Below are 12814 nucleotides of genomic sequence, written 5' to 3'. Positions count from 1 at the left end.
CCCCCCCATATCCCCACCCCTTAACAAGAACCCTGTTGGGGGGAGTGTTTAGAGGGAACTTAAACTAGAAGGGGGGGGTGCCAGGCCTGCATGCATGCCATCAGCCAAGATGGCGGCAGAGGCTTCAGCCCCTTAGGGAAACTCAGCCACCATCCTGGTTAAGGGCAGCGCTGTGCGTGCAACCACACAACAGCCGAGAAAGGTAGGGTGAAGCAAGGGAATGGCAGGAGCTCCGGAGCTCTCGCCGTGCGATCCGTGGCAGCGATTCTGCTGCAAATCCCGGAAGGGGAGTGGATTGGCCCCTCAGGGGCCCTCGGCCAGGGGCCCGCCTGGCCACCCTTTGGAGCCGGTCCTGTACTTAGAATTTCAAGTGCAAAGTTTCAGCTTTAATGAGGATGCAAATTATGGAATACTGATCTGAAAAACCTCCTGCTTGTTTTTTTTAAAAACTCTTCACTAATGTGAAGTGTTCTGTATTAATATAATGCCACGGGGTTATGCAACACTTCACACTGTAGTGAACTTAACAGCATTCATTACTGGATGTTTGTTAAGTTCTTGAGTGGTATTTAGATAGGCACTGACTTCACGTTACCTGTGACTGGTGTTGGCTGCTAATGATACACATCAATACAAGCGAGCTGCTGTTCCTGTGTTTGTGCATATATCTGTGTCTACAATTGTGACATGGTGCATTTTGCCTTCATGGGAGATCATCCTTTGAGTGAAAATGGGACTACAATTCATGAAAAGCAGGAATCTTGTCTCATTAGACTGAAGAGGTTTAAACAGGCTAAGGTTTTACTTCAGCCTCTAAACATTTTCACACATGTATTAAAATAATGTATGGGAAGTGTTTACATTATTTGAAAAGTGTCATGAGCAAGCTAAAATGATTGTACTCCAATATCATGAGAACAGTTTTTGGTGTAATAGAACAGATTGTGATTGACTGCTGACACAGTGGGTCTTGTCTGTGGATGGGGTAGTTTGTTATCAAAATCTTTAAAAAGCTAAACATTATCCTGGTTCCCTTAGAAATGCCTTCCATAACTTGCACAAACATTGTCTGCAGTTAAGAAGTACTTGTTGTCCATCCAAGTTGGTTTTTTTTAGTGAATGAACATTTGGATACCCTCACTGACTTTTTATCCTCCGTGGCGCAGAGTGGTAAGAGGCGGTAACGCAGTTGAAGCTCTGCTCACGGACGGAGTTCGATTCCAACGGAAGGAGGAAGTCGAATCTCTGGTAAAAGGGGTCGAGGTCCACTCAGCCTTGCATCCATCCGTGGTCAGTAAAATGAGTACCCGGCATATGCTGGGGGGTAAAGAAAGGCCAGGGAAGGAACTGGCAATCCCACCCCATATATATGGTCTGCCTTGTAAATGTTGCAAGACGTCACCCTAACAGTCGGAAACGACTCGCACTATAAGTGTGGGGACACCTCTACCTTTACTGACATTTTAATAGTTTTTGTATCAATGCAGTGGTTGTATGTATTCATTTTACTTTATTTTTACATTAATATATCACCTTTTCCTTCAAGGAGCTCAAAGTGGTGTACATGGTTCTCCCCCTCTATATCTTATCATTGTATTATTTACATCCAGTTAATGATTATTCCAGAGAGAATTCTCCTAATTTGATCTCTCTGATGCTTTCATTGCGCATTTTACTCTTTTAACTGATGATTTGTATTTATGACTTCTGTGCTTTATAGATTACAGCGAAGCCTTTGACTGTGTAGATCATGAAAAACTATGGAATGCTTTAAAAGAAATGGGGGCACCACAGCATCTGATTGTCCTCATGCGCAACCTATACTCTGGACAAGAGGCTACTGTAAGGACAGAATATGGAGAAACCAACTGGTTCCCCATCAGAAAGGGTGTGAGATAGGGTTGTATTTTATCACCCTATTTGTTTAATCTGTACGCAGAACATATCATATGGAAAGCGGGATTGGACCAAGATGAAGGAGGTGTGAAAACTGGAGGGAGAAACATCAATAATTTAAGATATGCAGACGATACCATACTCTTAGCAGAAACCAGTAATGATTTGAAACAAATGCTGATGAAAGTTGAAGAGGAAAGCACAGAAGCAGGACTACAGCTGAATGTCAAAAAGACTCAAGTAATGACAACAGAAGATTTATGTAACTTTACAGTTGACAATGAGGACATTGAACTTGTCTAGGATTATCAATACCGTGGCACAGTCATTAACCAAAATGGAGACAATAGGCAAGAAATCAGAAGAAGGCTAGGACTGGGTAGGGTACTGTGAGAGAACTAGAAAAGGTCCTCAAATGCAATGATGTATCACTGAACACCAAAGTCAGGATCATTCAGAGCATGGTTTTCCCAATTTCTATGTATGGATGGGAAAGTTGGACAGTGAAAAAAGCAGCTAAGAGAAAAATCACCTCATTTGAAATGTGGTGTTGGAGGAGAGCTTTGTGCATACCATGGGCTGCAAAAAAGACAAATAATTGGGTGTTAGAACAAATTAAACCAGAACTGTCACTAGAAGCTAAAATGATGAAACTGAGGTTATCCTACTTTGGACACATAATGAGAAGACATGATTCACTAGAAAAGACCATAATGCTGGGAAAAACAGAAGGGAGTCGAAAAAGAGGAAGGCCAAACAAGAGAGGATTGATTCCATAAAAGAAGCCACAGACCTGAACTTACAAGATCTGAACAGGGTGGTCCATGACAGATGCTCTTGGAGGTCACTGATTCATAGGGTTGCCATAAGTCTTAATTGACTTGAAGGCACATAACAACAACAACAACAATTGGTGCATGGAAGGGCACTTAGTCTGTCTACTAGGATGCTTCCCTGGACTGGATGAACCTCAACTGCTGTGGCAGTAGGGCTATTGGCTCCTTTATGCTTGGAGATGATAGTGTATTTGCAAATATAGTACAGGAATACCCTGCATTAACGTACCCAATGGGTCAAGAGCAAGTACATAAACCGAAAATGTACGAAAAAGTGAAGCACTACCTTTTTTCACTTATTGATGCATATACTGCACTGCAATTGTCACATACGGGCATAACTGATGTAAATAACGCATTTATACCTAAAATAAACACAGTAGGCCTTATTTTAAGAAAAAGTTTGTAGTTGGAAACTGATTGGGCAGTGGCGTCATGCCATTAAGTGTCCTTGCGAAGCGAGCGTACGTAAACGGGAATAGTGCTACTGTAAATATGTCCGTACTCGCGAGTGTCCGTAAAGTGAAGGTCTGTATAGCGGGGTATTCCTGTAAGTCAACATTGTGTACTCCAGGAAGTGTGGTAGATATGCTGTACTTCACCTGCATTCTACAGTATTCATGTTGACCACATCCCATTCTGAGGAAGGGCAGTAGCTCAGTGGTAGAGTTTATGCTTTGCTTGCAGAAGGGCCCCAAGTTCAATTCCTGCCCCAACATCTCTGGTAGAGTTGAAAAATACCCCTGCATGAAACTGGAGAGCAGATGCTGGTTATAGTAGACAATACTTAGCTGCATGGACCATTGGTCTGACTTGTATAAGGCAGCTTCCTATGTACTATGTAGACTTCCAGTGAGCATAAGTGCTCTATTTTCCAGGAGGACAAGATATATATTTCCTATGTGCTATGTGCTGGAAATCAAGAAACCATCTTTTCATTGAAGATACATAAAAATTGTGTTGGCCATATTTTATTTATTTATTAGATTTGTATCCCGCCCTTCCTCTCAGTAGGAGCCCAGGGCAGCAAACGAATGCACTAAAAGCACTCAAACATAATAAAAACAGACTTTAAAATGTATTACAACATGTATTGTCCATTTGTCATTAAGCGTATTCTGGTACATTTTGGCTTTGCATTTGGAAGGAATCTAGGAGTGAATTTCACTGGGCTGCCAAAGTGTTCATGATTAACAGCAGGCACCAGTTCATTTTTATGTAAACACGTTTATACGTTTTGACAGGAAGTCTGGGAAAAATCTACCAAATGCAACACATCCTTCCAAATATGCCATGGAATGATAAGCTAATACTTCAGTACAATGCTGAATTTATTCCATATGCTAATCAGTAATAGGAAAGATTGGCAGAATTTGAACATGTTTATATAACTCTGGATATACTTTATAGAAGGAATCCTCAGCCTTTCTCCTAAGAAGTCATCCTCATCAGACAGATCTTTCCTAATCATATAACCAAGAAGGTGTGTGCTTTGCAGCTGCGCTATACAAGGATAGAGTTTTACAATGGGCACAGAATTCAGCATTCTAATATTCTCAGACATGGATGTCAGGGATCCTTATTTGCTTTTTAATAACTTGGGTGTTCTTTTAAAGTTTCATTTCATTGATTTACACCCTACCTTTCAGTCTATACACCAGGTCAGAAAGGTCACTGCCGCCCAACATGCAACACATGTGTTGAAAACAATTATACAGAGCAACGTTAAAACATATTTAAACAATTAAAAGTCACTAAAAAGAACAGCGATAAAAAGAAGAGTGAAGGGCTACTAAATCAATAATAAAACAATGACAGTTCTAAAGCATTTGGGGGTGAATTTCTCTTAATAAACATATTTTGCATGCAGCTTTGATGAATGTACACATTTTTGCAAACGATTTCTCCTAATATAATTCATTTTGGTATCATTTTTATGTACACTTTCCCCTAATATATGCATTTTTGTAATAATTGGTTGGAGAATTGCATCACAAAATTTGGATGTGTGCATTTTGAAGGATGGCTGTGCTTTGATTCTCTTATTGTTTTGGAAAATTTGAATTTGAGGGATTCATCTTTAAATGTGAACTGAATCAAATTTGTCCCTCATCCTATTTGCAATGAAAGGGTGCTTTCACAGGTCAAAAACTAGCAAAGGCTTCATGGCAGAACCAGTGTCTTAATGAACTGGAAGTCTGCAGGCTATATTTGACTGCCATGATGGTCCCCTTAGTTCATACAACCCTGTGGCTTCATGTTCTAAAGAGTGGCTCCACATTTTACACAGCATTCATGGTTATGTGGGATACCATGGTAGGAGGCATTATGCTTCTGAATACCAGTTGCTAGAAAGTGCACAGGAGAGAGTGCTCTTGTGCTCAGGGCCTGCTTGTGGGCTTCCCATAGGCAGCTGGTTGGCCACTGTGAGAACAGAGTGCTGGACTAGATGGGCCATTTGGCTTTTCGTAAGTTACCTGGAGCAAATAAAGTATGAATGATATAGCTGCATCTTTAAATGCAGCCTCACTAGTTTCCAGTGAGTTTAAATCCACATCTATAGTAGCTAAGCTCTGCATATATGAGTCATGACTAACTTATACCACTGATTACAATGGAACTAAAGAATGACTAAGGCTACAGTCCAATGCATGTCTACTCAGAAGTGAGCTCCATGAGTTCAATGGGACTTACTCCCAGGTAAGTGTGTATTGGATTGCAAGTCTCAACCCAACACAGTTAATACCGCCCTGGGCTCCTGCTGGGAGGAAGGGCGGGAAATCAATCAATCAATCAATAATCTGACATAAATGGCAATGTTATATGCCAGCCTGGGTGCCCTCCAGATGTTTTAGACTAGAACTCCCACCAGTTCCATTGATAACCAATTATCAGAGAGTGTTGGAGTTATAGTCCCACAGCACCCAGAGGGCACCACATTGGGGAAGGCTGGACTATACTCTCAGTGTATTTGACCCAGTAAGGTGTTTTACAAGAAAGGTCTCCTGACTTTTTTGCACATGGAATGGCTTGAAGGTAAGGGTACTTTATGCAACCAACAGGAGTTTAATAGGCAGGTGGAGTGGTGCCACGGAGCTGCCCTCCTAACATCGTCATCACTGCCACTTACTGGGATGGTGATGGGGTGGGTAGGGCAGCAGTGAAGTCCCAGCAACTGCAGAAGTGCCGGACTGACTTTGCCAGTGTGCTGTGCAGCACTGATCTTACAGCCACTCTGCCCAGCCTCGAGCCATCCTGATGAGTGGCAGCGACACTAGTGTCTGGAGGGTGGCTCTACAGCACCCTTCTACCACGCCAGTTGCTCCTGTGTCTCATTGATTTCCGTGTGGGGATAAAGGATGGGTAAGTTACCCTCATTCCAGCCCAATGATTGCTTTTATCAGTGCATACATTATAAAAGAAGTACACTGGAAGTATTATTTTACCAAAAAGTCCTCTTACATGCTGTTTTCTAAGAAAGTATACTGATGGAGTTACCAGTATTATAATCAAATCTCTTGTAATTCTAAAAGACTTAAAATATATACTTAAAAATATTAGGAGAAAATAACTGTATAATTTGCATTGTTCAATAGTTGTGTTTTCTATTTTCTCTTAGGTTTTACTGGGACTTAATAATGCTTATAATGATGGTTGGAAATCTTGTCATTATACCTGTCGGGATCACGTTCTTCACAGAGCAGACAACAACGCCATGGATTATTTTCAATGTAGCGTCAGATACTGTGTTTCTCTTGGACTTGATCATGAACTTTAGAACTGGCACTGTTAATGAGGACAGCTCTGAGATTATCCTGGACCCCAAAGTCATCAAGATGAATTATTTAAAGAGCTGGTTTGTAGTTGACTTCATCTCATCAATACCAGTGGATTATATCTTTCTCATTGTAGAAAAAGGGATGGATTCAGAAGTCTATAAGACTGCTAGAGCACTCCGCATTGTAAGGTTCACAAAAATTCTCAGTCTGTTGCGTTTATTACGACTTTCAAGATTAATAAGATATATTCATCAGTGGGAAGAGGTAAGTTTCTCTTTTGAATGTTCATCAAACTGATGCATTTAAAATAAATTAAAACAAAATAATGGTGTTATACTGAGATGTTGCAGCCAACTAAAAATTCTTAATTGTGATTACTCTTAGGAAACAATAATGTTACTTGTTGGGTGCAAGTAGCATTTCTTCTTGTCAGCCATTGTTTATTTTGTACTACTTATGATAGTGTCTGAGCAACTTCATTAAAGACTAAATAAAACTTCAGCATAAATGTAATAAGGCTTGGGGGGGGGCATTTCCAGGAAGGCTCAAATGAACTGTCAACATTCCTCATCACAAGAGCTTAATTAGTTTGACTGACATTTCATTCACTTAATACTTCTACCAATGCTTCTACTATCTATAGTAGCTTATTTTTAAGAAAAGTCATCTCAAATATTCTCTTTGTCATATAATAGTTGCAATTTTCCCATGATCACTATGAACTGGTCTTCATTTTGTGTATGTGTGTGTTCAGGGCTGGCACCAGGCCTGACTAGGGCTTGTGGCATCGTAGCTCAGGCCCCCCTACAGGCAGCATGGGGCAGATAAGCCCACTGACCTCTCATGTCCCTGTGAATGACATGCACACTGTGCACACATGCCTGCCATCAACCAAGATGTAGGCATATCATTCACAGGGATGGGAGAGGTAGGTGGGGCATGTGTGCAGGTTTATTGAAGGCTGCACTGACTGTATTGGGGGGTGCCTGGGAGCTCCCTCTCCACGATCTCCCATAGGGTTGGAAGCAAAAGCTGCCATGGATCACAGAATGGGAGTGCTACCCTTCCACCCTAAGGAGGGACCCTTTAGGGACCCTTCTGGGCTGCAGGGGCCCTCGGCCATGGCCCAACCTGGCTGCCCTCTGGTGCTGGCGCTGTGTGTGTTGCAATAGAAGCTCTGAGTCTGTGGGGCTTCCTTGATCTCTTCAGTAAGAGAGGTGTAGAAGTGATTTGAGGTGAATCATATTCTTTTAACTTCAGCAAAAAGAATTGTGAATGGGTGTGGAGCACAGCAGTGAACAGTCGTCTCAATGTTCTCTTGATTGACCCTTGACGATACTTCACAGGAACAGGGACAGTTCATCAATATGTATCCATTGATGGAAGAAAAACAGAATTGAATAATTGTTGAGCCCCGGCTCTCCCTGCAGGGGCAGGAAGGGGAGGAGGCATGAGTTGCAGGCGCCTTAGCTGTCTGAGGGCGCGGAAGAACCAGCAATTATTGAGTCTGAGCAGGAACTTGGGAGGGGAAGTGAGCCTGAACTTGGGCCAATTCCCACTGATAGCGCGATCTCAGAAGCAGAGAGCATGCCGCCCCCAGTTATCGCAGAGGAGCCGTTGGGGGAAGTTCAGGAGACTCTGCCAACTCCTCCCCAGCCAAGCAGTTCTCAGGATGCCAACAGTGTGACGCAGCCTCCTGACCTCGAGCCTACTCTGGAGCAGGTGTCTTCCGATGAACCGTTGGAGACCCGCCCCCCATCACCTTGCACCCGCCGCCGTGAGAAGCAGACAGGGCAGAGACAGGACTTGCAAAGGAGTCAGAGATTACACTTGAAAACATTCCCTACTTAAGCTAGCAGCGCACGGGGGTGTATGTTGCTGAGTCAACTTTCTGCACACATTGTAGAGCATGTGTAGAGTGTAGCTAGGGATTCTACTGAGCCAGTATAGGTGTTTCTTATGAAGCACACTGCCTTTGATGTATCCATTACTTTAATAAAACGAGATTTAATTGCACCCGTGTCTCAGTCTCTTGGTTCCAGCTCTGGACGGGACAATAATGTATGTGGTCCCATGAAATGTAACTAAACTTTGACAAGCAACCAGTGGCGGCTGGTGGCTCCATGTCAGTGGGGCAGTCGAATCTGCTCTGGGTTTCCCTCTGAACATTCAAGGAGCTGTCCAGGGTGATGAGCTCCTTGAAAGTTCGGACTAAACCCCAGAGCAGATTCCACTGCCCCACTGACATGGAGCCACCAGGTGCCACTGCAAGCAACACTAGTGACAGTAAATAAGATTTAGTGAGGGTCTTAAATAAGTGATTCAGTCACTCATGCCAATTCACTAATTTAACTTAACCATACTGAAGCCCAGCAAGCAACTTGGTTCTTTTTGTTTCCTTCATAAGTCTCATAAATGCAGTTTAGAAAGCTCAATATCTGCTTATGGAACTTACTTTTTTCAGAATGGAAACTGGGAGAAAGGCTTGGTGTGGATATTGTATTTCTCCATTGTTGCTTGCATGCTGTCCCTGACCTTCTTTTCTTATTCATTGTATTGTTTTAATGTATTCTCTTTGTTTGGACATAACTTTGATCTTCTGAGAGAGAAAGGCAATTTGTAAGTTCTAAAATAAATGATTAAAGATTCGCCACTTCTAGGTTAGAAGAAGGCAATGGTAAACCACCTCTGAATACCGCTTACCATGAAAACCCTAATCATAGGGTCTCCTTAAGTCGGAATTGACTTGAAGGCAGTACACACGCACACACACTTTTAGGTTTCAGATACTGAGGAGGGAGCAAGTAATGCATATTTTTGGCCTATTCAGACATAAGGGATGATATCCAACTAATTCATACTCAGAGTAGACCCATTGAAAAAAATGATCTTAAGTTCACTGATTTCAGTGGATCTGCACTGAGTACAACTAACGATGGATATCACTCAGTGCTACAACTTTGCATGAGAGGTAATGCAAGCCATTTTTAATGAGATGTTTTCATTACATTTGCTTTGGTGAGGCAACTCATAGGAGAAGTTAACTTTGCTAAATATTTTCCACACACCACATACATATGTTTATTTCCTTCTCTCTCCACCCACCTTCATTTCATTTAATATCAAGCTGTTAACAGCAGTATCCAGAAATTCCAAAGTATTAACAAGAGCAGCCTTGAAGCTCTTCCCCTCACAGATGGGTCATTAGCAAGTGATATAGCTGTATCCGTTAGAATATTGAATACAAATCGGAACTGACATAGTATGTCAGCCTGTGTTAGCTATTCAATGAAGCAAGTGGTTTTCAAAAGGAATGAGAGCGAAAGGCCAATAAACTAAGATACGGTGGATAATTTGGCAGGACTTATAAGTGCTGATTTTACTAAATTTGCACAAGGCTACTCCTATTTACTAACATTCTGAAAAATCAAATGTGCTACACTACACAGTAAAAGATGTTGAATGAAGGGATACATAAATGGGTGCCACTTGATCTATTTGTTGAGAGACTAACATTCCTTCTCTTAAGCAAGAAACTGAAAAGTTTGATAAGATTTCTAGAAATCCTGCCAGTTTTAATGTGAGAAAAATCACTACTAGGTAACTTTCCTGATAATTTTTGTAAGGCAGATATTTTGTCTGTATATTCCCCTGTTTTCGTGAGAACCTTGTTTTGTTTTTGTTTTTAAATTGGATTTATACTTAGAGAAAAAATGCAAGTATCTGCTTCCTCTTCCCTGAAAAACTTAATGTGTGATATCCAAATGTGTCTGCATACTGGAAGAACAGACTTCTGCTGGAGCAACAAGACTTCTCTCTTCAGTAGCCTCTTGTGCCCCCTCAATCTGCTCTGGAGGTTTGTGGGACAGTCTAAGCAGATTTGAGAAGGGAACGGGCAGAGAAGAAGGGGAAGGTTTGGTCATGCAATGTCAGATATCACCCAACTATTGCATGAAATAGTACTGGATTTCAGGTGAGGACATTTTCAGAAGAAGCATTCACCATGCACCACTGAAAGGGAAACTTTAGCTCATAGTGACTTCGTATCACATTTTAAAATAATAAAAAAGACATATGGACATCATTCTCAATTCAAAGAGACAGTCAAATCTCCTTATTTAGAAGTAAGACTCAAATGATAATGTAACATAATTAGAAAATTATAAATCATTGTAAAATATATAATCATTATTTTTAATAATTACTGCAAATGTTCTGTATTTTAAACAAAAATGAAAATAAGAGATTTACATCTTGTCACCACCCCAAATTACATTTATTTATTATTAGATAGCTATCTATCCATCTTTATTTATCCATTTTTATTTTACTGTAAGGACAGAATATGGAGAAACCGATTGGTTCCCCATCGGAAAGGGTGTGAGACGGGTGTATTTTGTCGCCCTATTTATTTAATCTATATGCAGAAAATATCATACAGAAAGCAGGATTGGACCAAGATGAAGGAGGTGTGAAAACTGGAGGGAGAAATATCAAGAATTTAAGATATGCAGATGATACCATACTCTTAGCAGAAACCAGTAATGATTTAAAACGAATGCTGATGAAAGTTAAAGAGGAAAGCACAAAAGCAGGACTACAGCTGAACATCAAAAAGACTAAAGTAATGACAACACATGATTTATGTAACTTTAAAGTTGACACTGAGGACATTGAACTTGGCAAGCATTATCAATACCTTGGCACAGTCCTTAACCAAAATGGAGACAATAGTCAAGAAATACGAAGATGGCTAGGACTGGAGAGGGCAGCTATGACAGAACTAGAAAAGGTCCTCAAATGTAAAGATGCATCACTGAACACTGAAGTCAGGATTATTCAGACCATGGTATTTCCCATCTCTATGTATGGATGTGAAAGTTGGACAGTGAAAAAAGTGGATAAGAAAAGTCCACTCATTTGAAATGCGATGTTGGAGTAGAGGTTTGCGCATACCATGGCCTGCAAAAAAGACAAATAACTGGGTGTTAGAACAAATTAAACCAGAACTATCATTAGAAGCTAAAATGATGAAACTGAGGTTATCCTACTTTGGACACATCATGAGAAGACATGATTCACTAGAAAAGACCATAATGCTGGGAAAAACAGACGGGAGTCGAAAAAGAGGAAGGCCAAATAAGAGATGGATTGGTTCCATAAAGGAAGCCACAGACCTGAACTTACAAGATCTGAACAGGGTGATTCACGACAGATGCTCTTGGAGGTCACTGATTCATAGGGTCGCCACAAGTCGTGATCGACTTGAAGGCACATAACAACAATTTTCACAATCCAGTGTTTTTGAATCCAGTAGATGCTGCACGTGCACATTACTTTAAATTTGTACACACTTTACATGGTTTTTATTGTATATGATTGTTGTATACTGCTTTGATATTATTATAAATAAATAAACACAGTAATAATTTCTTTAAAATTATGTACCTAAAAGGATGCAATTGCACAATTCTGCTGAAGTTCTACTATTGTGGAATCTTTTTGTTTTGATGATCTGTGTTAGTTGTAGTGATTCTTTATCAGCAGCATAATTCCATCAGAACAGAATGTATATAATGCATAGTTCTAAATGTCTGTTTTACCATTATGGAACATACACTGTACATCATTCTTTGGCAATGTTTGGCTGATGAATGTGCTCAGAAACCCCCCCCCCCATTACTCCATCAGTAATCAGTAAAAATCCCATATGGATAAAGACTCTCGAGGTGCATGAGAAATCCTCATGTTCTTTTAATGCCTGATGATTTAAAATGGGAAGGGACACATTTCAAATGGAATCTAAAATATTTAGATGCTAAATTTCATAGGCTGACCTTTCACATTAGAAGCATATGATACTGCTGTATACCAAATCAATAATTGGTCCATCAAGTCTACTCTGACTGCGAGTGGCTTTCCAAAGTTTCAGACACAGATCTTTCCCATAGGTGCCGGGGGCTGAGCAATGGGCATGTGCCAAATAAGACTTGATTTTGGCGGATATTTTTGTTTTGTTGTGATGTCTGACTCTGCGGTGCTCTGCTCACCTAGCCCCAAGCCAACTGTCCTTTTTGATGCTGGGTGAAGATTATTTTATTTATCCAGTTTTTTAAAAAAACTTTGGAGTTTTTTTGTTTTAAATAGTTTTATGTGGCTCTTGGGTTTTAACTCTGCTGCTGTTTTTATCCTGTCGTGTATAGTAGCAGGTACTACCCCTTCTGTCTACCAGTTGAGAATGGTGGTCTTCAAAACTAAGGTCCCATTTGCATTATACATTTACAGCAGTATCATCCAACTTTA

The 12814-nt window shown here is 40.7% G+C and overlaps 1 protein-coding gene across 2 annotated transcripts in view; it reads left to right on the top strand.

Moving 5' to 3' along the window:
- The window catches only part of HCN1 (hyperpolarization activated cyclic nucleotide gated potassium channel 1), a 308517-nt gene that overhangs the window by 35073 nt on the left and 260630 nt on the right, over positions 1-12814 (top strand). For both annotated transcript variants that reach the window (XM_061617563.1, XM_061617552.1), the window contains exon 2: positions 6352-6775. In XM_061617563.1, the coding sequence (XP_061473547.1) occupies positions 6352-6775 (424 nt within the window). The remainder of the gene's footprint in view (positions 1-6351; positions 6776-12814) is intronic.

The sequence above is a fragment of the Rhineura floridana genome, chromosome 1 (genome assembly GCF_030035675.1).
Source record: "Rhineura floridana isolate rRhiFlo1 chromosome 1, rRhiFlo1.hap2, whole genome shotgun sequence".
Classification (NCBI taxonomy): Eukaryota; Metazoa; Chordata; class Lepidosauria; order Squamata; family Rhineuridae; genus Rhineura; species Rhineura floridana.
Note: the sequence above shows the minus strand (reverse complement) of the source record. Positions and strands in the feature narration are given on the sequence as shown.